The sequence below is a fragment of the Crocuta crocuta genome, unplaced genomic scaffold, assembly GCF_008692635.1.
Source record: "Crocuta crocuta isolate KB4526 unplaced genomic scaffold, BGI_CrCroc_1.0 scaffold143, whole genome shotgun sequence".
Lineage (NCBI taxonomy): Eukaryota > Metazoa > Chordata > Mammalia > Carnivora > Hyaenidae > Crocuta > Crocuta crocuta.
In genome coordinates this window covers 2,414,644-2,437,512 of record NW_027529175.1, presented here as the reverse complement: position 1 = coordinate 2,437,512, position 22,869 = coordinate 2,414,644, and the positions used below count along the sequence as shown (strand labels likewise).

The window sequence follows — 22,869 nt, the reverse complement described above, 5'->3', positions numbered from 1 at the left end:
GCGGGGGGCGGGGGGCGGGGGGGGGGAGGCCTGGGGAAAGCCTGACGGCCCCCTCTCCCAGCAGCCTCAGAAACAGCTGCTGTGCTATCACCCTGAAGACAGTCTGGGGACAGAAGCAAAGAATGTCCTGGCGCCAATTCAGTCAGCAGGCTGCACTGGCTCACCCAATGGGCAGCCGCGGAGCAGTTAACGATACCCGGATGAGAAAGTCCCTTCAGCAGAGACTGACTGTCAGACACAAAAACAGCCTCAGGGCCACCATGCATCAACCAGCGAGCTCCTGGTGTCCAGACCACTTGTTGCCCAGTCTGGGTGTTTGGGAAAAGTTCCAAGGAAAGATATTCACTGCTCGTGGTCCCACTTCCAGGAGAATCGTTATTTCCTGTCCCCAGAATGCCACCTAGTAGGGGGTAACTGTGGGTTGGAGCTACATGGGGGCCATAGATACACACACCTCAGATCCAGAGAAGATTCTCAAGTGCACACTCATAACTGACCTGGACCCTCTCGGACAAAAGGGATTAAGCAACGTGAGGCCTGAAGAGCCACCCTGCAAGGTGCTTACCAAGGGCTGACTTGAGCACGGAGTGGCTGGAGAAGGGTGGCGTCACAATCCCCACAGAGTCCACAAAAGAATTAAGTAATTTCAGGTACTCCAGAGCGTTAGAGAACTCGCTAGAAAGGAAAGAAACGGTTCCACGGTACATCAGAATGTACAGAAGGACCACGCTCGTGCCTGGCTTCAGCGCTCCCGTTCCAAGACTCAGTGGCCACATTGGCCCCCGCGCCCCCCACCCCAATCACACCAGGCACACCCTCATCCTCGTCCCCGACACCATCCACAGATTCCACAGGCCTTCCTTCTTTACACGTTCCCGGGCTGTTCCGGATGCTCCAGCCTTTCTCCTCCATTCCTTGTCCAGCAAAACCAGACTCCTCCCCTTGAGGCCTAGTTCAAATGTCATCTCCTCCCACAAGTTCGCTGATCTCCCCGGCAGAGCTGCCCTCCCTTCCCCGCTCAGGTGCAATCCACTCAGGACCTGGGCCTTGTAGGAGAGGGACTCTGGCACCTGTCCGCCCCTCAGCTCTTACTCTCGGCACGCTGTATAAAGGTCTGGGCCCCCAGATGTCTGCCTTCTGCTCAGCCCTCTGCATTCTGTTCCTCATGCCCTCGACAGGCCACCCCTCCCCACCCCAAAAGCAAAGCAACCTGATCACATCTCTGATCTGCTGCGAGAAATGCCTCCGCTTGGTGAAGGGATGGGGGAAAGAATGGGGGAGGGAAGCAGTGGTGTGGGGGGAAAGGGTGCAGAGGTCAGGTCAGAGTTCACACGGGACTCTGATGAGGCTGCCAGGTTTGAGAAATACCTAGGAATCATTCGATTTCCCTACAGATCCTACACTAGGGGTTGTTTGCTTCCAGGAACAAGGTGGGCCTTGCAGCCGCCGCCAAGCTTCCTGGGCAGACGCCCGAGGGAGGGGCCCATCCTGGGGACATTACCAGCTCTCTTCTTCCTGTTCTCCAGCCTTCTTCTTGGCCTGAGGCTTCACCAATGACTCAACAGCTCTTTCCAGCAGGTTCTTGCAGAAGGCCTGGTGCACCTGGGCAATGGGGTCCGCTGAAGAAGAGGGGAGAGGGGAAGGGTCAGATGGTCTAATCTTGAGCCCCTCTTTGTCTTTGCAGAGAAAACAGAGGGTACTAAGACGACCCCGAGAAACAGCTATCCCCTCTGAATGGGGATCAAACCCCTTCTCAACCAAAGCCCAGAACCACCTTGTCAGACAGCTGGAAGGTGGGGGCCAGGGAGGTGTGTGCGAGGGGTGCTGGGTGCACAGTATTAAGTACTTCCCTTCAAGGCTGGGGCTGCAAGCCTTATCAGAAAACAGAAAATGGGCAGGAGGATGGTCAGCTGAGGGGGACAAAGTGGTGGCCGCTGCTCTGATGTGACACGGAAGCCCTGCACCTATTTTCCAGACTTCCGCAGCCCGTGATGGTCTGGCTGCGCTGATTAAACAAGTGGCCTTGCAAAGCTTGCCATGGCAGTCACGGCCGAGTCCCCACTGGCAGGCCCAAAGCGGGGCGACACCAGCCCCGCCCTCCCCTCACACGTGCAGACGCGGGGCCCTCTATCCGACCAGGACCGGGAGGCAGGACGCTTCTGAGCACATTCTGGGCAGCCAGGCGTAGAAGCAGAGCCTGCACGAGGTGACAAAGCCACTGGAAGTCTGTGGTGTAGACCGAGCACATTGTGAGGATGGGGCTGAGCCTTAGGGTTGCTTTTACTTTTATTCTCCCTTTTTGGTGTCGTGCACCGAAACTTCTTATATCACACAATTAAGTTGTTTTTTAAAAGAGGATAGAAGCTCACACACGCCGTACCTGCAGAACTCGCCGCGCTCTCCCCAGGCCCCCGCTGCAGAGAGAGGGGAAAGCGCGCGGAAAGCTGACCGCTCAAGTCAGAGCTGGGCGAGTCACCTCGAATCACTGTCAAACACCAGGGACAGCAAGCCAGCGTCTCCTCTGATGCCTGGAGCCCTGTCCCTGCCACCACTCTAAGCACTTGCAGACCGCCTGTCGCCTATTGTTCTCTAACTGCTCCGTACACACCTGCTCGCCAGTGGGACCAGGAGGCTGGGGCCAGCGAGCAGCAGCCCCACACATCTTTTGTGTTCAAAACACCCAGAACAAGGGCAAGAACGGTGTGACTGATGTGAGGACACGGGGCTCTGCACGCGCGAGAGAGGCGAGCCGCAGACGGAGCCGCTGCTCACCAGGCTTGGGACCTCCCTGGGCTTTGGGGAAAACAAGACCGAGACCACCTATGTCCCCATGCATTTGGAGCACAGTCCCCCTGAAGTGCTGGCGCCTTTCATGGCGCTCCCACTCCCCAGTGGCTGCAAAGGTGTTCTCACCTGGGTTCCTCTGGGCACAGTACAGACTCTCCTTGGCAGCCGACTTCACCGACCAGCTCCGCTCCATGAAAAACTTCTGGCCCAGGGGGTGGCAGAGCCAGCGTAGCGAGTCAGGGACAGCGCTGCGCTCAGGGCCACACAGGCTCTGGGCTCTGCTGAGGAAGTAGCTCTGTGGAAGGACATGGACCAGGGGTAATATCAGGGTGGTGGAACGCTGGCTACGGCCACCACGGGGCCACCAGAAAGCGCCACCGTGGTGGAGGAAGGCTGGGGAAAGGAGGTCAACAGGAGGGCTGGGACGCTCATAGACCCGGAGGTAAATGCCACCACTGTAACTGGGGCAAGTGGCCCTGGGGGAGCCGGCTGGACTTGGTGACCAGGTCCAACCTCCAGCAGGGGGGGGTGGACAGGGCTTTGGGCTCCTTTGGGGCCCCCACTGCACCCTCCCTGCCGGGTCTGCCTAACCTTCCTGGAATCTCCCTCTGGCCCTGCTGGCATAAACCTGCAGAGGCGGCGAGGGGGTGCTTTGTCGAGGAGGGGTTGCGGAGGCCTCCTGGCTGCACGGCCACCCTCGGCCCTGTGAGCGCCTGTGTCCAAGCCAGGCGGCCCCTTGCATCCTGGGTCTTTTTCTTTCCTGGGTCTTTTTCTTATCGGTCATTTTAATTACTTACCTTTTATGATATTTTTAGGCAAAACCGTGTTCTGCTCTAATTTTTCATCTCTTTTACCTCTGAGTATGAAGAGTATAGAAAAGGCACACAGCAAGTGGCTAGTAACTGTTAGTTAACATCATCGTCACACTGGAAAGTGCGAGAGTGAACGGGTAGCCCCGCGGCTTGTCCCAGGACCTGTGCAGGCAGGCACGCCTGCGGGTGATGCCTCTCCCCCCAAAGCCGGCCTTTCAAGGGCTGCATCTAATCCCCTCAAGAGACCTCCATCCCAGCCCTAGACGACCCTCTGATGTGAACACCAGCCGGTGAGGAAATGACCAAGAAAGACTTTGAAAGCGGCTTTGCCGGGCCATTCGAAGTCAGTGCCCTCGTCTCCCCAGCCCGACCTCTGCTGCAGGGGAACGTGGCTTGAGGCCCCCAGGAGGAAGAGCTGCGGGCATCAGGCTGTCTACCCGTGTTTTCAGAAATTCTGTCCCTTACTGAGTGAGGCTATTTTTATTCTAAAACCCATGATTTCCAACCCCCAAAACCACTCAGTGCGGGCTAATCTGAATGAGGAGCTGAGCAGAGAAGGACGGGAAGGAGGGAGAAGCCTAAGAGCCAGAGCTCAGGGAACCTGGGCAAGAGGCCACTGGGACAGGCTCGCAGACGGAAACGTTCACACTTCCGCCCCAGCCTCCACAATGAGGGCAGCGCCTCCTTGTCTGCTTCGGTCTGACGGTTCTGACCTTTACGGGGCTCTAAGTAGCCATCAGCGAACATAACGGCTTCAGAAGACTTGAATGCCAGGGTCAGAAATAGCACCACCGAAGTGCCACTCAGGGAACACAGACTGAGATGATGGACTCTCTTGGGGGGGAATCTGGAGGTTGCTGTCTGAATCTGGGGAAAGTGACCTGGCCCAGCTGCTCTACAATACACTCGAAGATGATCGCAGCACTTAGTTCACGGGGCCAGCAGCACTGCTGGCCTTTCCTCCTCTTTGCTGGCCGCCGTATTTGAGACGGGAGACTGGAGAGCACATGCAGAGGCACCCACATGACCTTCTCCTGACCCCCCACCAAGTGCTTGCTGAATCTGAACTTGTAACCGCAGTGGAGGAGCTTGAATGGGACAGAGGCTGGGGGTGGGGTGGCAGCAGTACCAGCACCTCTGAAATCAAGGAAATTTCTAACATTTGCCTGATAAGCAAGGGAGGACGAGAGCTGCTCCAGGCAAAACAGAAAACAACTGGTTCCTGAGAAGGGCCCCAACATCAGCAAAAGCAGCAGAAACAAAGCCTGGTCACATGGTTTTGCAAGAGGAACCCAGAGAAGCCATTTAGAAAATCATTAAGTTAAAATACACTTTTAAGTTTAATTCTTTAAAAAAATTTTCAAATGATTATTTATTTTTGAGAGAGAGAGAGACAGAACGTGTGCGGGCGCATGAGTGGAGGAGGGGCACAGAGAGGGACATACAACTCCAAGCTTCAGGCTCTGAGCTGTCAGCACAGAGTCTGATGTGGAGCTCGAACTTACAAACTGCGATATCATGACCTGAACTGAAGTCAGACGCTTAACCGACTGAGCCACCCAGGTGCCCCTAAGCTTAATTCTTGAGAAAAACCTTAGTTGTAAGAAATCTCAGCGCGTGCGTGAGCTGGAATTTGGTGGTTTGAATTAATAAGAAATATAAATCCTGGGATACAGTCATCCACAGTATAATTTCTAGGAGGAAAACTAAAAAAAAAAAGTCTGTTGATCTTTTAATTTTCTTGGCATTATTACCCTGTGATAATTTCCCTAAATTTTACAGACACCAGATTCTATCCAAGCTGCAGCCTATGAGCCCCCTCCCCTAAGTCATCTGCTAACTGCCAAACTGAGCAGCTGTGGCAGGAGCCTCAGAACTGCTTAGATCCCGAAAGTCACCCTATACTGCCCAGCCGGTCCCAATTCCAACACTGTCCTCCCACACCAGGCTTAGCCTAAGGTTCTCAAACTGTGCTGCAAGGCACCCCGAAAGCATCACCGTGAACTTGGGAGGGGTGCCACCGGATATTTTACAAGGGATATTTTCTGAGGTAAATATAGCCATGCTCAACACAAGGCAGACTCCAAGTAAACTACTAAATGAGGGTAGTTTGAAGTCTCAATGTGAGACTGCGTGACCTTCCTTTGGATGATGTCATATCTTTATGAAGCTGAGTTTTTAGAGGCTGTTGTAATAAAAAGCAAGCGCTATAGGAAAACCACTGTGAGACAGGAGATGAAGCTGGTGTGTGACTCTGATTTCAAAGTCTGAGAGGGTATGTGGTACCCAACAGACACATGTGCCCCAGTAGTAAGTAACGGTGGTTATCAGGGATAAAAAATATTATTTCTTCTTTCAATTCTGTGTATAGTTTTTAACAGCTACTAAATTGTTAAGAGATAAATATGTATCAAGATATCAAGATGTCTGTACCTAACTGAACGGAACTGATAGGTATTTCTGGGGTGCCTGGGTGGCTTAGCTGGTTAAGTGTCAGACTCTTGATTTCCGCTTAGGTCATCATCTCATGGTTCATGGGCTTGAGCCCCACGGCGGGCTCTGTGCAGAGTGTGGAACCGGCTTGGGCTTCTCTCTCCCTCTCTCTCTGCCCCTCCACCACTTGTGCACGCCCTCTCGAAATAAATAAACATTAAAAAAATGAAACAGAACTGTTAGGTCTTTCTTTCAGCCCAGGGAACCATGAAAAAATTACTGAGATACAAAGTCTCAGAACTGAGACTGAACTGAAACTGAGAAAGGTTGTGAACCTCTGCTTTAAACCATTTTCACAGAGGCCAACCCTCCATGTGCCCTCAAAGTCTGACTCGTTTGCTAGCTAAATATATTTGATTGAATTCAAAGCTTCTTCCTCTTTAGCAAAGTACTATCGGGGTCTCCTAGTCTGTCCCCTCCCAAGAGAAGCAAATAGATGAAAGGGGCAGTGACTTTCCTAGGAATCAGTTCCTCTCCTTCGCCCACCTTGCTGAACATGCAAATTTGGCAATACCATCAAGTGTTCCAGATATTTTTGGCCTTTGAGCGAGTGTCACCACCTCTAGAGATTTAACCTCAAGAGACACTTTTTTTTTTAATGTTTTTTTATTTATTTCTAGGAGAGAGAGAGACAGCGTGAGCAGGGGAGGGTCAGAGAGAGAGGGAATCACAGACTCTGAAACAGGCTCCAGGCTCCGAGCTGGCAGTCAGCACAGAGCCCGACGCGGGGCACGAACCCACGAACCGCGAGATCATGACCTAAGCGAAAGTCGGACGCTTAACTGACTAAGCCACCCAGGCGCCCCTCAAGAGACATTTCTACAAGTGGCCGAGGAGAGTGTGTGATGACTCTCTCTGCAGCATCAGGACCGCAGATCCTGGCGACAACCCCAGGGCCCGCCAGCAACCATGCCGGGGTACCAAGTACCTCTGCAGAGTAAGGAGGCAACAAAGAAAGAGGCCAAAGACATCGTTTGGTTGAAAAAAGCAAGTGGAAACCCAGGGTTTCTGGCATGATCACACTAAACAGATTACAATGCATATATATTAGTACACATAAGAAGAACATTCTGAGGAAGTCCACATCACACTGTTCACTGCTTGTCCGCATATCAAATATTTGGGGGGTGGGGGGCTCACGGACAGGGACAGTTTTAAAGGAACCATTCTCCTGTTCCTGAGCTGCCACACATATACCTTCCTCAGACGGACTGCGTTCCTCTGAAGGGTGGCCGCGTCTTGGCAATAAGGACAATCAAAACCCCAGTGGGACTTCTGGGATGACAGGATGATCCTAAAATGTACAGGGGGAGGTAAAGAGCAAAAACTAGTCACTAACGCTAGAGGGCTGGCAATTACAGATACCAGGAAGTATCAGAAGACTCGACCATTAGGGGTGTGTGGCGGTGTGCAATGGAACAGACTAGAGCATCCAGAGGCAGCCTTGTTACACATGGACTGTACCACTTGGTGCAGTGGGGAACGGACAGTCCTTTTAATCATAGAGTCTGGGGCACGGAGACATCCAGGTGGCACAAAAAAGTAGCTCTTGCATCCCCACCTCCACCTCATACCAAAAATCCACTCCCGGTAGACAGGGACTCGGGCGTGGAAACAAAAAGTCCATTGTCTCTCAGACGACAGGGGAGGGCGTCTCCACAACCGAGACAGGGAAGAGCGTCACTGACCGGGACACAGAGTGTCGAACTGTAACAGAAAAGACTGATTTCATCTGATTTCAGAAATACTAAGAAGCTGTGCTCATCAGCTGACACCATTAAGAGAGACCAGGCAAGCCCCGGAGGGAGAGAGATCCCACAAAGGGGTCAGAACCAGAATAAAGAACTCCTTGAATCAATAAAAAGACCAGCATCCTAAATAAATAGGTAGGACTCTTTTGTGGTTTTCACAAAAGAGAAGATCCAAATGGCCAATGAAAAGGTGCTTGACATCACGAATCCCCTGGGAATTACAAACAAAAACTATCAGACACCCCCAGAAGGGCCAGAAATAGCACTATCCTCTGTTTGGTGGGGATGTGGAGCTGGAACTTTCCTTCACACACTGCCGGCGGAGTGGCAACAGGTGCACCTGCTTTGGAAAACCATCATGCAGTGTCTACCGAAGCTGAACATCCGCGTAACCGCTGATCGCGCAACACCAGGCCTAGAAATGCGGTCTCATGCTCACCAAAAGATGAACGAGGATGTTCACGGCAGCACGATTCCCGATAACTAAGAACAGGAAATGACTCAACAGTCCATCTGTAAGTCTAGTCATAGAATGGAATACTATAAAGCAAGGAGAATAGACCACCCATAACTATATGCGACAACACAAATGAATCTCACACGTGACACTGAGCAGAAGCAGCTGGACATACAGTACATACTGTTCGACTCCCCTGACGTCAAGTTCCAGCAGAGGCAAAACATCTGAGGTGGTCAGGGTGCTGGTGGCCCTGGCCGGAGAGAGAGAGGGGGTAGGGGCACTTTGCTAAGTGCAAGGGGCCCAAGGGACACTTCTGGGGTCCTGGTCATGTTCTGTTCTTGATCTGCCTGCTAGTTATATGAGTGTGTTCACTCTATGAAGTCACCGAACTGTGCACTTACGATTTGTGTACTTTTCTACATGCATATTACACTTCAACGAATAGTTTATAAAGGGGCGCCTGGGTGGCTCAGTCGGTTAAGCATCCAACTCTTGATTTTGGCTCAGGTTATGATCTCACAGTTCATGAGATCAGCCCCAAGTTGGGCTCTGTGCTGACAGAGATCAAGCCCCAAGTTGGGCTCTGTGCTGACAGTGTGGGGCCTGCTTGGGATTCTCTCTCCCCTCCTCTCTCTCTGCCCCTCTCCTGCTCATAGACTCTCTCTCAAAAACAAATAAATAAACTTTAAAAAAAGTTCATAGAGATAACAAGTAAGAGGCAAATCAACCTATGGTGACAGAATTCAGAATAATGGTTATCTTTGTAGGGGACACTGTGAATGGAAGCCTGAAAAACTTCTGGGCGTGATGGGAAGTCCTACTTCTTCTTTTTTTTTTGAGACACAGAGACAGACAGAGAGAGATCAAACAAGTGTGAGCGGAGGAGGAGCAGAGAGGGAGGGAGGGAGGGAATCCCAAGCAGTCTCCACACTGTCAGCGCAGAGCCCAATGCAGGGCTCAATCTCACAAACTGTGAGATCATGACCTGAAATCAAGAGCCAGGTACTTAACTGACTGAGCCACCCAGGTGCCCCTCTTCTTCTATTTTTTCAAAGATTTTATTTTTAAGGAATCTCTACACCCAGCGGGGCGCCCCAGAAGTCCTACTTCTTGCTCTAGGTGGTTGTTACAAGCTGTTAATTAAAATGTGCACATTTTTCCGTACGTGCATTGTATTTCGATAAAATTAAGGTCTTCAAAACACATTTGGGGGGCGCTGAAGTTACAAGTGTGATAACATGCCGATGTTATCAGAACATGAGGACAAAGGAATAAAACAGGGAATCAGCCCGGCTGATGCCTCCTGATCTCAGCCTAGAATGGCCTTGCCCAGAAATGCCACCTTGACTTCCCTGCAGACTGGGTCAAGAGTCCAGCGTGTTCTCTGGGCAGCCAAATGAGCCCCAGCCTTGCACTCACCTACTGTCCTTAAGGTCTGTTCCTTGTCTAAATCCCCTGCCGGGCCCTGTGCTCCCTGAGGACAGGGCAAATGTCCTGCTCACCGCTGCAATTCCACTGCAAAGGACGCCTGGCCTAGAGCAGGGACTCAGTAACGTTGCTGAATGAACATGTTATGCAGGGTCAGTGAAACAGGGCTGAGGCACAGAAAGTACACTGGGCTTTCCCATGCCCTCTGTCACCTAAACTGTGGTGACACACATCAGGAAACATCAGTGCCACCACAGGGCACATTCCTATTCATCAGCTCATCACTGTCATTACTGAGATATGCCAACAAACGGAGATGTGATCGTTCTGTTCTGAGCACGGCAGCCTACTCAAAGCAGGCGCCCAATAAAACATGCCAGTTTCTGCTGCAGTAAGAGAAAGCCTGAGGTCAGCAGACGCTGTGAGCTAGCTGATAACAAGGACTGTGAATTAGCCGACTGTGAATTCCCAAGGCTGGCCTCGCGCCGGGCACAATGGAGGCGTCTGGTAACAGCAGTTCCTGCCCCGGGCCTGACCCGAGTTCCTTGAAGACGTGTACTGTTTTCCATTTCTGGACCCACAGTGCTGTGGTTAAGGTATGTAACCACGACCTTTTTTTGTGAATAAAAACACCAGGACACAACCAAAAATTTCAAAAATCTTTATGACCACAATGGGGTGCCCGGGGGGCTCAGTCAGTTAAGCGTCTGACTCTTGATTGCGGCTCAGATCGTGATCTAACGGTTCGTGGGTTTGAGCCCATGTTGGGCTCTGCATGGACAGTGTGGAGCCCACTTGGTATCCTCTCTCTCCCCCTCTCTCTGTGCCACTCCCTACCTGCGCTTTCTCTCTCAAAAATAAACTTAAAATTTTGTTTATGACCTCTTGGAGAGCAGAAGTCATATATTTAAGCCCTTGGAGCCAGGTCACTCTATCACTGTGTCAGTCTTACTTCAGGCACCAAAATGTCCTGCTTATGCTTATAAGGGCCACAAGGGTTTGGGCTTTTTTGTTCTGTTTTGTTTTTTGTCTTTTTTGGGGGGTGGGGGCTCTGTTTTGTTCAGTGACAGAACTATGGCCTACTGAATAAATATCTGCCCCTCTAGGCAGTCGGCACCCAAAGGCGGGCCCCACACCTGTTTTTGCATCTTATCTCCTAGCTGGGGAAGGGCGCTTAGTGCAAGTTCGCAGAAGGGACCGGAAGGGTACTCACCGCCAGGAAGCCCAGCCGTCCCCCACAGCGGGTCTTGAGCCCCATGGCGGCAGTCAGATGGATCTCAACCAATGTGCTGGGTGGGACTTTCTCTTCTGCGCACTCAGCCAGGTTCACGGCGCACAAAGCCATGTGCACGTCTGAACAGGCAGATCCTGCAGGAAGCTTCCCTGCCGCAGGCAGAAACAGATGCGGATGTTAACACACTCCTCCAGCCCAAGTTTTTTTCCGTTTTCTCTAGTGCAGTCAGAGCGAGAGCAGAAGGACTGGAGACAGTACTTGAACTCTGTCATCAGACAGTCCTGGATGGGAGGCTGGGCTCTGCGACTCAGTAGCTGTGTGTTCCTTTCTACCTCGGGGGTTGTTGGGGACCAGAGAAAACGCGTGTCAAGCGCCCGGCACGCAGGGTGTGTAAACGGGAGCCCTGTGACTGCAGGTTGTGTGTGGGACTCGGAGATGCGCACTGCAACGTTTCCCACAGCAGTGCCAACAGCACAACCATGTTCCGCTAACACATCCTGCATCTCCAAATCTCGGAAGAGGTGATAAAATTAAAAAACCAAACAGGAAAAAAAAAAATGCCATTAATTTATTTTCATTTAAAAGAAGCTATAGTATGTAAGCACACATCTTTCTGAGGGGGAAGTAACACAACAGAAAGACAGCTGGACACATCATGGGTTGGTAGTGGAAGGCTAGGAAAGGCTTACTATGCGCCTCTTGTATGGGGGCCGCACGGCTCACGTGGTGCCACCCTGAAGGCATGGGCCAAAGAGCCCTCGCACAGGCACGGGGGCTCATCGAGGCTGCTAGGCTTCCGTGCTGTTGCTCGCTTTGGTCCTCAGTACAGGGCTAGGAGGTGGTCAGGGCGAGCAGTCCTCTCGCTTTGCTAAAGGAGGCTCAGCGTCCGGGGTGGCCCCATGTCAAAGTTCCAGATGGTGGCCAAGCCAGGCCTCCTGACCTCATCAGCCCCAGGTTCTTCCCACGTGGCCACCCTGCCTCCCCCACCTTTTTACCAGCCCCTACACTTTGTTCTGCACAGGCGCTGGGGGTCAGTCTCCCCCAGGAGGCACCATGTGGCTTTCTCTTTTCAGGGGAGGGAGGGTGGAGGCGATGTGGGGACCAGGCTTTAGTCACCTGTCCTCTCGGTGCCTTGCAGAAAGCCAGGTGCACTGAGCTGAACGGTTCAGCAAATGTGGAGAGAATGAGAGATGGGAACTATCCCAGCTGGAATTCTCCAGAACATGACAGTGGGAGGACGCAGCCTCTTGATCAGAGACCTGGGAGGGAGCTGGTCCCATCCCCCAAGGGCACACAGAGGGGGCAGAGAATGAAGGAGGATCTGCAGACAGGGCCCCTCTGTGGGAACGCCATCATGACGACGGTGTTAAAACCCCACGGCTGGCCCCACTGTTGGGCTGAAGCTCCCTGAGCCACCTGCGCGTTCCCATCACCTTCCCGTCACCACATCCCGCCACTGCTTTCTGACCTTCATCAGATGTCCCTGCAGCAACCTCCCTTTTGAAGCCTCCAACTTTGCTCCCCCAACACCAAACCTCTCGGGCAGCCTCCTCCTGACTCCTGCCGCTGGCCTGCTTGTGACATGTGGTGTTCTTCTGGGTCCCTGGAGCGTCCCCTCCACCAAAGGCCTCTCACAGCAACCTTGGCTTTCATTTACGCTGGAGGCCAAAGACCCAGCTCCTTTCGTGGGCCGCAGATACAGCAAGCTCACTGCCCACTCCAGCCCTCACAGGCAGGAGCCCTAACAGAACTCCCCACCTTCGCCCTGGAGAACGGCTCTTCCACTGGGTTCCCTCACCTCTGCTGGCAGCAACGACATTCACCCAAACTCTCAAGCAAGAGACCAGGGAACCATCTTCGTCGCTCCTTTCCTTACCGCACGTCGCACGGGTCCCCGGGTCCCATCAGTCCCAGCTCCTACTCTCCCTCCGCCTGTCCTCCCCACCCCACCGCGCATCTTCAGCTGCGTTAGGTCCTGTCCAGCCTCCCCGGTGCGAGCCTTAACCCTCTCCGTCCACCTTCCACCTGCCATCAGGGCTTCCGCTGGGACAAATAACTGGCAACCCCAGCCGGGGCGCAGTCGGCACGGGGCCCCTAAGGCCAGCCGGTGGTGGTGGCCCCGCTCACCTGTGATGTGCAGCTGGTGCAGCCTGTGATAGGCCAGGGCCGCGTCCCGGGCGCTGGCCTTAGCTTCGTCCTCAAAGCCTGCCGTGGCGGCCGGGGTGGCCCGCCGGCGCTGGAAGACCTTCTTGAGCAGCCAGCGCACCAGGCGCAGCTTCTGCAGGCTGTAGCGGATCACATTCCAGGAGAGGCTGCAGGCCAGGTCCAGGCGGGAGGTGGGCAGCGCCCGGCCCAGCACCGACAGGCAGGTCTGCAGATTGGCCGCGGCGGCCGCAAAATCCCCCTGGAAAGCGGCAAGAGGTGGAATGTCCGGTGGCCTCACTGTGGCCTTTTTATTTTGCTTTAATGAAAACGTTTACTCTCCCTTCACTCCCTAGATCATCAGAGTAAAAATCACCAGGAACCTTATCCCCCAGAAATGTTGACATTTTCATGTGTTCTCCTGGCTTTTTTTTACTAAATTGGGATTGTACCGTGGTCTATGATCAAATACTATTCACAAATTCCCACAGTAGTTTTATGCATAAGATGACAGAATGGAGTTAGGTGATCTTTTAGGCTTTTAGGCTCTCAAAATGTGGTGCCTAGACCAAGTAGCATCAGCCCCTGGGATCTTGTTAGAAATGCAACTTCTTGATCCTCCTGCCCCACCCCTCCCCCACCTATCGAATCAGAGCCGCTCTCTGAGAACCACTTTTTTTTAAGTTTTTTATTTATTTTTGAGACAGAGAGAGATAGAGCATGAGCGGGAGAGGGGCAGAGAGAGAGAGAGAGAGAGAGAGAGAGAGGAAGACACAGAATCCGAAACAGGCTCCAGGTTCTGAACTGCCAGCACAGAACCCGATGCAAGGCTCAAACCCACGAACCGCGAGATCATGACCTGAGCCAAAGTCGGACACTTAACCAATTGAGCCACCCAGGGGCCCCTGATTTCTATTTTTTCTTATTTTTTAAAATGTTTATTTACTTTTGAGAGAGAGAAAGAGAAAGAGTTTGAGCGGGGGAGGAGCAGAGAGAGGGAGACACAGAACCCGAAGCAGGCTCCAGGCTCCGAGCTGTCAGCACAGAGCCTAATGCAGGGCTCGAACCCACAAACTGTGAGATCATAACCTGAGCCGAAGTTGGATGCTGAACTGACTGAGCCACCCAGGTGCCCCTCCTTTGCTGATTTCAAAAGAAAACATTTAGCTAATTTTCCTGCTCAAAAACCTTCTTGGTTCTCCTTGGGAAAAAAGCCCCAAATCAGTTACTAGTCAAAGACCTCTCTAATATGGGCCCTAGATACACTTCCTGCCTTAGCCCTCGCCCGTCCCGGACATACCCTATACTCCAGACATACCGATCTACCTGCTGGTCCCCAAATATCCCATCTATTCAAGACTTCTCTACCCGGAAGGTCCTCCCTGCCCTTGCCCACTCTGCTTGAGTCCCATTCCCTCGGCCAGAACTTGTCCCTCCTGCCCCAACTCCCGCGGCACTTTCTTCTTCCTCTGTCACAGCACAGACTAGTGATCATCCCGTGTCCAAGGAATCACTGACATGTAGGTGTCCTCTCACCTGCTGCCCGGTGACTGTCGGGGACAGGGTCCCTTCCTGCGCTCACCGCCCCCAAGCACCCACCACAGGACTTCATACGCAGGGGTACTCAATGTCAGTCACTGAGTTACAAGCTGCTCCTGGGGGAGGACGGGGAGAGGCAGACAGCAGGACTCACCCTGGCGAGGTCCAGGTCGGCCTGCTTTCGGTGCCTCCAGAAGGTGATCGAGGAACGTGAATGTGGCCGGATCACAGGCTCCCCGTGGACCAGCAGCTTCACAAAGACGCTCAGGACAATCACACCATTCACCAGCCATAAGAGGAGCGTTGGCATCATCCAGTCAAACCAGCCCCCAGAGCCTAAGGAGCAATGTCTCAGCTGAGCCAGAAGGAAAGGCCTCCCTAAGCAGCCGCAGGGGACCGCAGGGCACCTCATGACCCCCAGCGTTTGACAGGGAAGAGCCTTCTACCTCCTTTTCAGAAGCGTGGATGACAAGACTGCTTCATTTCGTAACAGCGTCTAAATGCTTTCGGTAGGGATAATATATAACCTTAATCTGCACTATCGGCAGGTCCGGGACAGTCCTGTAGCCTCAGCAGGAACCCCGCAGCCCGTGTCAGTATGGAGCTGGGTGCCGCAAGTCTGTGTTAGTCACGGTGAGGTCAGGCTACTGGTTTCATGACTCGGGCAAAAATATCGCATCTCCCCTCCAGTAGGTATACCCCCCATTCCCGCAGCCCCGTCCCCACAACAGCAGCAGTGTGGTTGCTGATTTGCTCTCTTCGTACCGACTGAACTCGGGCTTGCCCTGCTACCTCCAAAATGGGACTTATGCCGGTCCCTACCATGCCTGCGACAAAAGCCCTTCGGGACCCCGTGGACAAGCAGTGCATTCAGCACACGCAGGATCCGTCCCCTGCCACGGCAGCCCACCACTGCTTGGGTGGCACGAAGGGCCTTCTGCCTACCTGACTCAAGGGACAGTATGCTGCGGCCGGAGCCTGAGTATGGGTGCTGGTCAGAGCTGGGGGCCCTGCCCCATCGCAGCAGGGCCGTCAGGGGGTTAAAGGAGAGGCACAGGAAGGTGAGGACACACAGCAGAATTCGAGAGCGGTCCACCATGCCCAGGGCTACAGGAGGAGAGTCTGGCTCATCTTTGACCTTTAAGACAGGGCAGAGAGGTTGGAATGAGTATCACATGTTTTTTTGCAGCATTTTACTAACATATGTATTGGAGTCAGACTGGGAGATTCAATTTAAGCCCGCCGAGTCGGACAGGAATAGAGGCAGCAGGCAACGAAGTCCACGGCTCTCCCACTGCTTCTCCCACCCCGGCACGCTCACCCTCTGGCTCCCGGACACAAGGACCAAAGTTAGAGGAGTCCTGCTTATCAAACAGAGCTCTGTCACAAGAGAACATTATGCATGACTTTGTAGCATCCCACAACGGAAAAGGTCATATGAAGTGACAGAAAGCAGATCGGCAGCTGAGGCTGGAGGGGGTGTGAACTACTTGCCATGGCATATGAAGGGGTTTTGAGGGTGATGGGAACATCTTGACTGTAGTGACAGTTACATAAGCGTCTACACTCGTTAAAACTCCATAAACCGCATGCCGGTAGTACCGCTTGCTACTGTTAAGATAGGTGTGTTTATCGCGTGTAAATGAAACATCAGTAGAGCTGATTAAAGACCTCCAACTTCAGGATGGGTCTGCTTTGCCTGTTGTAAAACCATCGTGTTGCTTTTCTTCCCTCCCCATTTCACAGAGGGACAACTGGAGGCAGAAGGCCCGCTGCCCGGGGAGCCCACAGAGGGAGGGAGGGAGCCTAGAGCCAGATCTCCCCGGCTCCGGAGTGCACACACTGCGCCACTCCTTTTCAGTATTTGAAAGCCATCTGAAAATGTCCTCTGAGGGCAGATTCCTAACTAATTCAACATATCTATTGTGTGGTCTTTTGTTACCAAACAGAATCACATTTATGAAATATTTCAAAACTAGAGCTCCGTCAGTAAAATCACGTACACGATACTACAAACAGTTTGATCAAAAACTTAGGCTACAAGGGAAGTTTGTGCTCTCGAAGTCAGAAACTGCCAGTGGTCTCTGCAGATTCCCCAGGCTATATCATTAGGCTCCAGCCTCTTTTGGCTAATTCCATTAAACAACAATTGCCAGGGGCTTTCTTTGACAATTAAAGGCCCTGGGTTGGAATGTTTTTTGTTAGACTACAAATTGTAATCATTTCCAGAAGAGGACCCAGAGGCAGCCTTACCCTGAACTAACTGAACCACCTCAAAAAGTGGTCTTGCCAGGCCCATTACGGGCGAAGGATGTAATGAGGCGCCTCCGGCAATTCCTCGCGCTGGCGTGACAGCTGTTGTGTGTTCCCGTGCTGGATCTGGCCCTCATCCCTCTCAGATGGGCTCTGTCAGCAAGGACCGGTTAAGACCAGACTACACTGAACCAGTTAAGCAGATTCTGTGGGGGACACAGTAGGACCTGACTAATTCACGGAATTCCTAGTCTTCTCCAGCCCTGGTCCTCTGAACACCTGGCCCGGCCCCTGCTCGCAGCCTTTTCCACAGTGAATTCAGGAGAGATGGGGCGGGGGAAGGGGGGAGATTCCGAGAACCGGGGGATTTCAGAAGCTCATACCTTTGCATCATCCAACAGAGGGCTTCCTGGCTCAGAGTCAATGGAATAGGGGGAGAAGCCAGCCTGCGACCCTGAGTCAGAGGCCGGAGGGGACATGAGAAGGACATTCTGATTAAAGTCATCGATCTTTAGCTCCACATCATTGTCCACCAAACTGCCTAGGTCGATGCCCTTCAGGAGCTCTGCAAAGAAAACCACATCTTGTAAATGGTCTGTTTCTACAGAGCCCTGCCTGGGCCAGGGCTGGGCTGGGTGAGGGGCACATGGTCCTTGCTCTTGCTTCACCCCTGAAGGCACCCTGTACACATCAGTGGGCCCTCCCCAGTGCTCAGCACAGGACTTCTACAACCGCAAATGAGCTCACTCACTGTTTTTCTGATTTGCCAGCTTTAGCACCATGTTCTCCTGGCGCAGTTTATGATTGACCTGCTGCAAGTATTTGATGTAGTCAATGGCCTTCCTCAGGACGCCAGACTTGTGCATCTGGGAAGGAAGATGGGTGAAAACGCAGTGGCATCACTGCAGGCTGCAGAGCGAGAGGGGAGAGACCCAGAGCTCGTGGGGTGAAGGCATAGCTCCAGGTTCAGATGCTGCCTCACTCACTGGTTAGCTGTGCAACCTAGGACAAGTTATCCAACATCTCTGAGCCTCACTTTCCTCCTCCTTAAAATGGGGATAATGATAATACATGAATCACAGGCTTGCAGTGAGGGAAAAATGAGATAATACATGTAAAGAGAGGAGCCAGTGATATGGTGCATAGTGATACTCGATAAATAAAAATTAGTTAGTACTCACATTTCTTATTATAATCCTAGAACTAAAACAAACTTTATTTTATTTTTAAAAAGTTTTTAAATGTTTATTTTGGGAGAGAGAGAGACAGACACACAAAGTATGAGCAGGGGAGGGGCAGAGAGAGAAGGAGACACAGACTTGGAAGCAGGCTCTAGGCTCTGAGCTGTCAGCACAGAGCCCAACACAGGGCAGGAACTCATGAACCCTGAGATCATGACCTGGGCCAAAGTCAGACGCTTAACCGACTGAGCCACCCAGGTGCCCTGAACCCACCAAAACAAACTTTAAAGAAAACAAATGACAAAAGACCAGAGCATTGTTGGATAGGCACCTTAAGTAAAGTTATATTAGTACATTTCAAATCTATAGGCTACAAGGAAAATAAAATTTTCTTTCAAAAACAGAGATGAGGAAGCACAAAAATAAATAAACAACAAGAAAAATAATTTAAAAAACAGAGATGAAGATAAACAGATAACAAGTAAAAAAAAAAAACCTACATGATAGAAGACACATTCACTGAAACATCAGAAATATTGAAAAATCTATTTCCTCTATTTACTGTTAAAGATCCTGTCTCCATTTTGTCTCTTCCCTCAAGGGTAACAGCACTGCTAACCACCCCTGAGCATGATTAAATATATGGTGGCAACGCCACCAGCTGACTCCACGGGACACACAGTCCTGCACCCGGCTGCTGGCGAGCAGGAGGTAACCCTCTGCCTGGGCTATGGGGACCTGCGATCACTGCAGAGCAGTCTCAAAGGTCCAGGCGGGTCACTGCCTTTCTGACCCCCAACAGTTCGCTTATGTTAATATTTTATAATCTTGAAAAAATCCCAAGATGCTTTAATTAGTAAGAAAGCAAATCTCAACCATTCTTATGTTCACTCACTAGACCTGGGTCTTCCAGAGTCCCTACGGTAAAGACCAGCGGAGGGGAAAGGGTGGGCCATGAAATGCCATTTTGCTTGGCACCTACCTTGGCATCCGTCCCCATGACCAGGTCCTTCAACTCGATGATTTTGTCATTGATAGAGGAGCGATACCGCTTCTCAATGATGTTGTGTGTCGTCCGCCTTTCTCCTTCTTTGGGGGGCTCCAACTGCTTGACTCCCCCAGGTACCTGCTTAATGGGCACTTTCTCTTGCCCCATCATCACAGGCATGGTGGTCAAAATGGTCCCATTGCTGCCCACCAGAGTCTAGAACAGGCACAGACACAGGGCAGAGTTATCCTGGGGTCAGTGTGAGTAAAGCAACCTCACAACACAAATATATTGGCCTTGGCCATGCGGCACCTCTCCTTGCTTCATTAAGTCAGGCCCCAGGAAGCTGCAGGAGCCATGGTACCTTAGTTACTATGCCCCTTTCAGAACCACTGTCACCAAATCATCCCACAATAAGATTAACATGGATACATAGGTTTTAAGCTTGGATCTAGGGGTACCCGAAACAAGCCCTATGATTTCTGCTTTGCTGGTAAACCATTAACCACCTCTGAGCTCGCACACAATGTACCATGTCATTTTGGCTCCAAGGAAAACTTACTCCTGGTGTGGGATACATCTTTTCCTTTCATCAGACGGGGCAGCCACTTGCTGCACTGCCTTATATAATCTGGCCATCAAAATGCACAAGGGCAGAACTGATGGAGCCATTCTATTAGATAAGCAGGCCAACTCCAGAGGCTTCCCCTTCCCCCCTCAACTCTGCCTTCCCCCATTTCTATTTTTACTAATTTTAGTTTTATCTTCTTCACAAAATGATCTTAATATCCAAACGGCCAATGAACAAATAAAAAGCCACTCAACTTCACCAGTCATTGAGAAATAATTCACACATAATAAAAAACATATTTTAAGTGGACAGCTTGACGGAGTTTTATGTTTGGATACAATGTGTGTAACCAAGACAACCCAGACCAAGGCACAGACCATTTCTATCCCCTCAGAAAGTTGTCTTGTGCCTCTTTTCAATTACTCCTGTCCCTTCACCCTCTTGTGGTCACTGCTCTGATCTCTATCACCACAGCTTAGTTTTGCCTCTTCTTGAACTTCATATACATGGAATCACCAGCATGAACTTTTCTGTGACAGGCCATCTTTAGCTCCACACGCTGTTTTTGAGGTTTAGCAGCTGTATGTATCAATAGTTCTTTTTGGATGTGTGGGCTACTTCCCGTTCTTGGCTTCTATGAAGAAAACTTCGTTTCAAATTCTGATCGCCTTTTACTAGATTGGACTCTCTTGCCACAAGATGCTGAAAACGGCTGTGACTTGACAGCCCAAGGATGGGTGCCTTCCATGTCCCTCACCTTGGAGGCACCCCCCACCTGGTGGACCCGGGGTCCTTCAGAAGCCAAACCACCATCAGCAGGACCTAAGAGTCCTCCACACCGATGGCCCTGTGTGGAGGTGCTGCCCATGAACTGGGGGCTAAAAATCACAAAGGGGGTATATCTGCAATGCGACACAGTCCATGGAGCTTCTGTACCTACCCACCGTGTAGAGGCTCTGTTAGCATCTCTGAGGCCTAAGACCTCCAAGGAAGGAGGAGGAGAGGGGAGAGGGGGAGGCAGGGAGGAAGGCGGCTCTTACTGGTACTTGAAGGGCGGCTGTCTGGATGGGGGTGGTGAGGGCAGTGAGGGCTGGGTTCTGGACTGCAGCCATGACGGGGCTGCCATCTGTCTTGAGTGTGGTCAAAACAAGGGAATCTGTCTTGATGATCTGAGGCTGTACGAGGACCTGGATGGAGAAGGAAGAAAAGGAAAAGGAAGGCAGAATTATTTTTCTATTTTGCTTTAGCTTCTTACCACACAGACTCCCTCCGGGAAAGAATGGGGAAAAAAAAAAAAAAACATTTTCCTAAAACCGAGAACACAACTTGATTACTGGGTTGAGACGGAGAAAGAGCATGGCTAAAGAGGGTCCTGGGTTTTAAGGATGAAAGGCTTTGAGGACAGCAGTGCCAGCACCTGGCAGGGGCCAAGCTGGGGGGTGTGGTGGAGGGGAGGGAGGTCTGATTTTGGACAAACTCTGGAAAGCCAGGAGCATGGCTGAGAAGCAGAAAGGAAAAACTTGGATTTTTTTCCCCCAAAGATAAATGACCTTGTTAGTAAGAAAATACAGTCCACTAGGGTACCTGACTTAGAAATATCTTAGCACACCTCTTTCCAGTTTTATACCCATGAGATGCTTAAATATCACAAACTGCCCGCATTTACGGAGTCTGTGTGAGGGCCAGTGTACACCTACAGATGCGATCTCAGCCAGGTCTCCACCCCGAGCTCACGGGAGCCTCACAGGGCCCAGGCGCCCCAAATGCTGCTCCCTTACACTCCACCGGTCCTTCAGAGTCTGTGGGCCACATGCTCAACCAAAGACCGGTCCCAACCAGTGCCTCCCTGGGTCGTCACCAGCCACCTACCGGGACCTGCTGCACCTGGGGGGCGGCAACCGTCTGCACCGTGGCCGGGGCGAGGGTCTGCAGCGTGCCATTGGCCGTCTGCGTCAGCACCCGCTGGGCCTGCACCGTCTGCACCTGCTGCTGGATGGTGACTGGCTGCACCTGGGAGGACGTCACTAGGCTTTGGACTTGAGGCTGAAGGACTTGGGAGAAGAGGAGGGAAAAGTCACACGGACGAGGAATGCACTCTTTTGTCACTGTAGCTGCGGTAATAACCGAGGACGCAGTGCCTCAGACCGCTCCCGACTCCCCACCTGCTGCTGAAGGAGGTGTGCACAGCCATTTACAAGCTGGTCTAGATAACAAGAACATTCCATGAGAGCTGCATCAGTTGCTGAGGGAACGAGAACAGGTGATAGTGTTGCTTTGGGTGCTAGGGCTGAGATGAGGGGAACTCATCAGCAAATGACTGCACCCAGCAAGGGCGTTCATAGATACCGAGAACCAACAAGGCCACGGGGCTACACTTCCTCTCATGAAAAGAATGGAAAATGCACTTTGGGAGGACGGTCTCAGCTTTTTGCTTTGCTGCCTCCCTGCGGCCCCTAAACCCTCCACAGCCCACGGAAGAACTGTCAGAGGCTTTGAAATTCAGAGTAATACCAATCCTGCCCAGGGCTCCCTAAAGGGTCAGAGGGAAATCTGATGCAAAGGCACTGGGCACAGCGCAGCAGAGAAAGCCACTCACTCCCCCTCCCCTACTCACCCCCCACCCAGGGCCTAGTATGAGGCCTGCTGCACGGAGACCCAGCACCTGCTAGGAGTCATATATTCTCTGTAGTGGGTGCTCAGGAGATGTCTGCTGAATGAATGGTTCTCAACCTACAGGTGCCAAGATCTGGCTGTTGCTTGGGTCAGTTTCCAGACTCCTTTTATTCAAGCCTGTAGCCCTAGTTACCGGGGTCGTGTCTACTATGCTTGTTAGATTCTCCGACCAAGCGTCCTTGAAGCAGGCACAATAGATGTTAAGGTAACTAAAGAGGCAGAATGTGAACGGTTCCCGTACCCACTGTCCTTCCTGCCTGTTACCCAAAATTCCTTCAAACAAGGACCAAACTGATGGATTCTATCATCCCCAAACAGGATAGAACCATTTGCCTCAGAAGGGTCTGCAAACTGGCACACACACTTTTGAATAACCAGTCACTACGGCATCTGACTTCTGATCACCTTGAAAGCTGGTAGCCGCGTTCTGGTATATCAAAGGCTGCTGGATGATCCTCGTCTGGGGAGCTGTGCTGAATGTCGGGGTGATCATCACCGTCTGCTGCTGCAGCTGAGCTGGAGGCTGGGGCTGGGGCTGGGGGCGGGGCTGAAGAACT

At 52.0% G+C, this 22,869-nt stretch overlaps 1 protein-coding gene across 1 annotated transcript in view; it reads right to left on the bottom strand.

Annotated features, from left to right (window-relative positions):
* SREBF2 (sterol regulatory element binding transcription factor 2) overlaps window positions 1-22,869 on the bottom strand; it is a 56,920-nt gene that overhangs the window by 9,163 nt on the left and 24,888 nt on the right. Inside the window, 13 exon segments of the mRNA XM_077757960.1 lie at window positions 566-675; window positions 1,502-1,619; window positions 2,914-3,082; window positions 10,945-11,114; window positions 13,093-13,369; window positions 14,801-14,982; window positions 15,592-15,784; window positions 17,283-17,464; window positions 17,651-17,765; window positions 19,063-19,284; window positions 20,680-20,826; window positions 21,509-21,690; window positions 22,718-22,869. The exon segment at window positions 22,718-22,869 is cut by the window's right edge and continues 56 nt beyond it. Of these exon segments, the coding sequence (XP_077614086.1) occupies window positions 566-675; window positions 1,502-1,619; window positions 2,914-3,082; window positions 10,945-11,114; window positions 13,093-13,369; window positions 14,801-14,982; window positions 15,592-15,784; window positions 17,283-17,464; window positions 17,651-17,765; window positions 19,063-19,284; window positions 20,680-20,826; window positions 21,509-21,690; window positions 22,718-22,869 (2,219 nt within the window).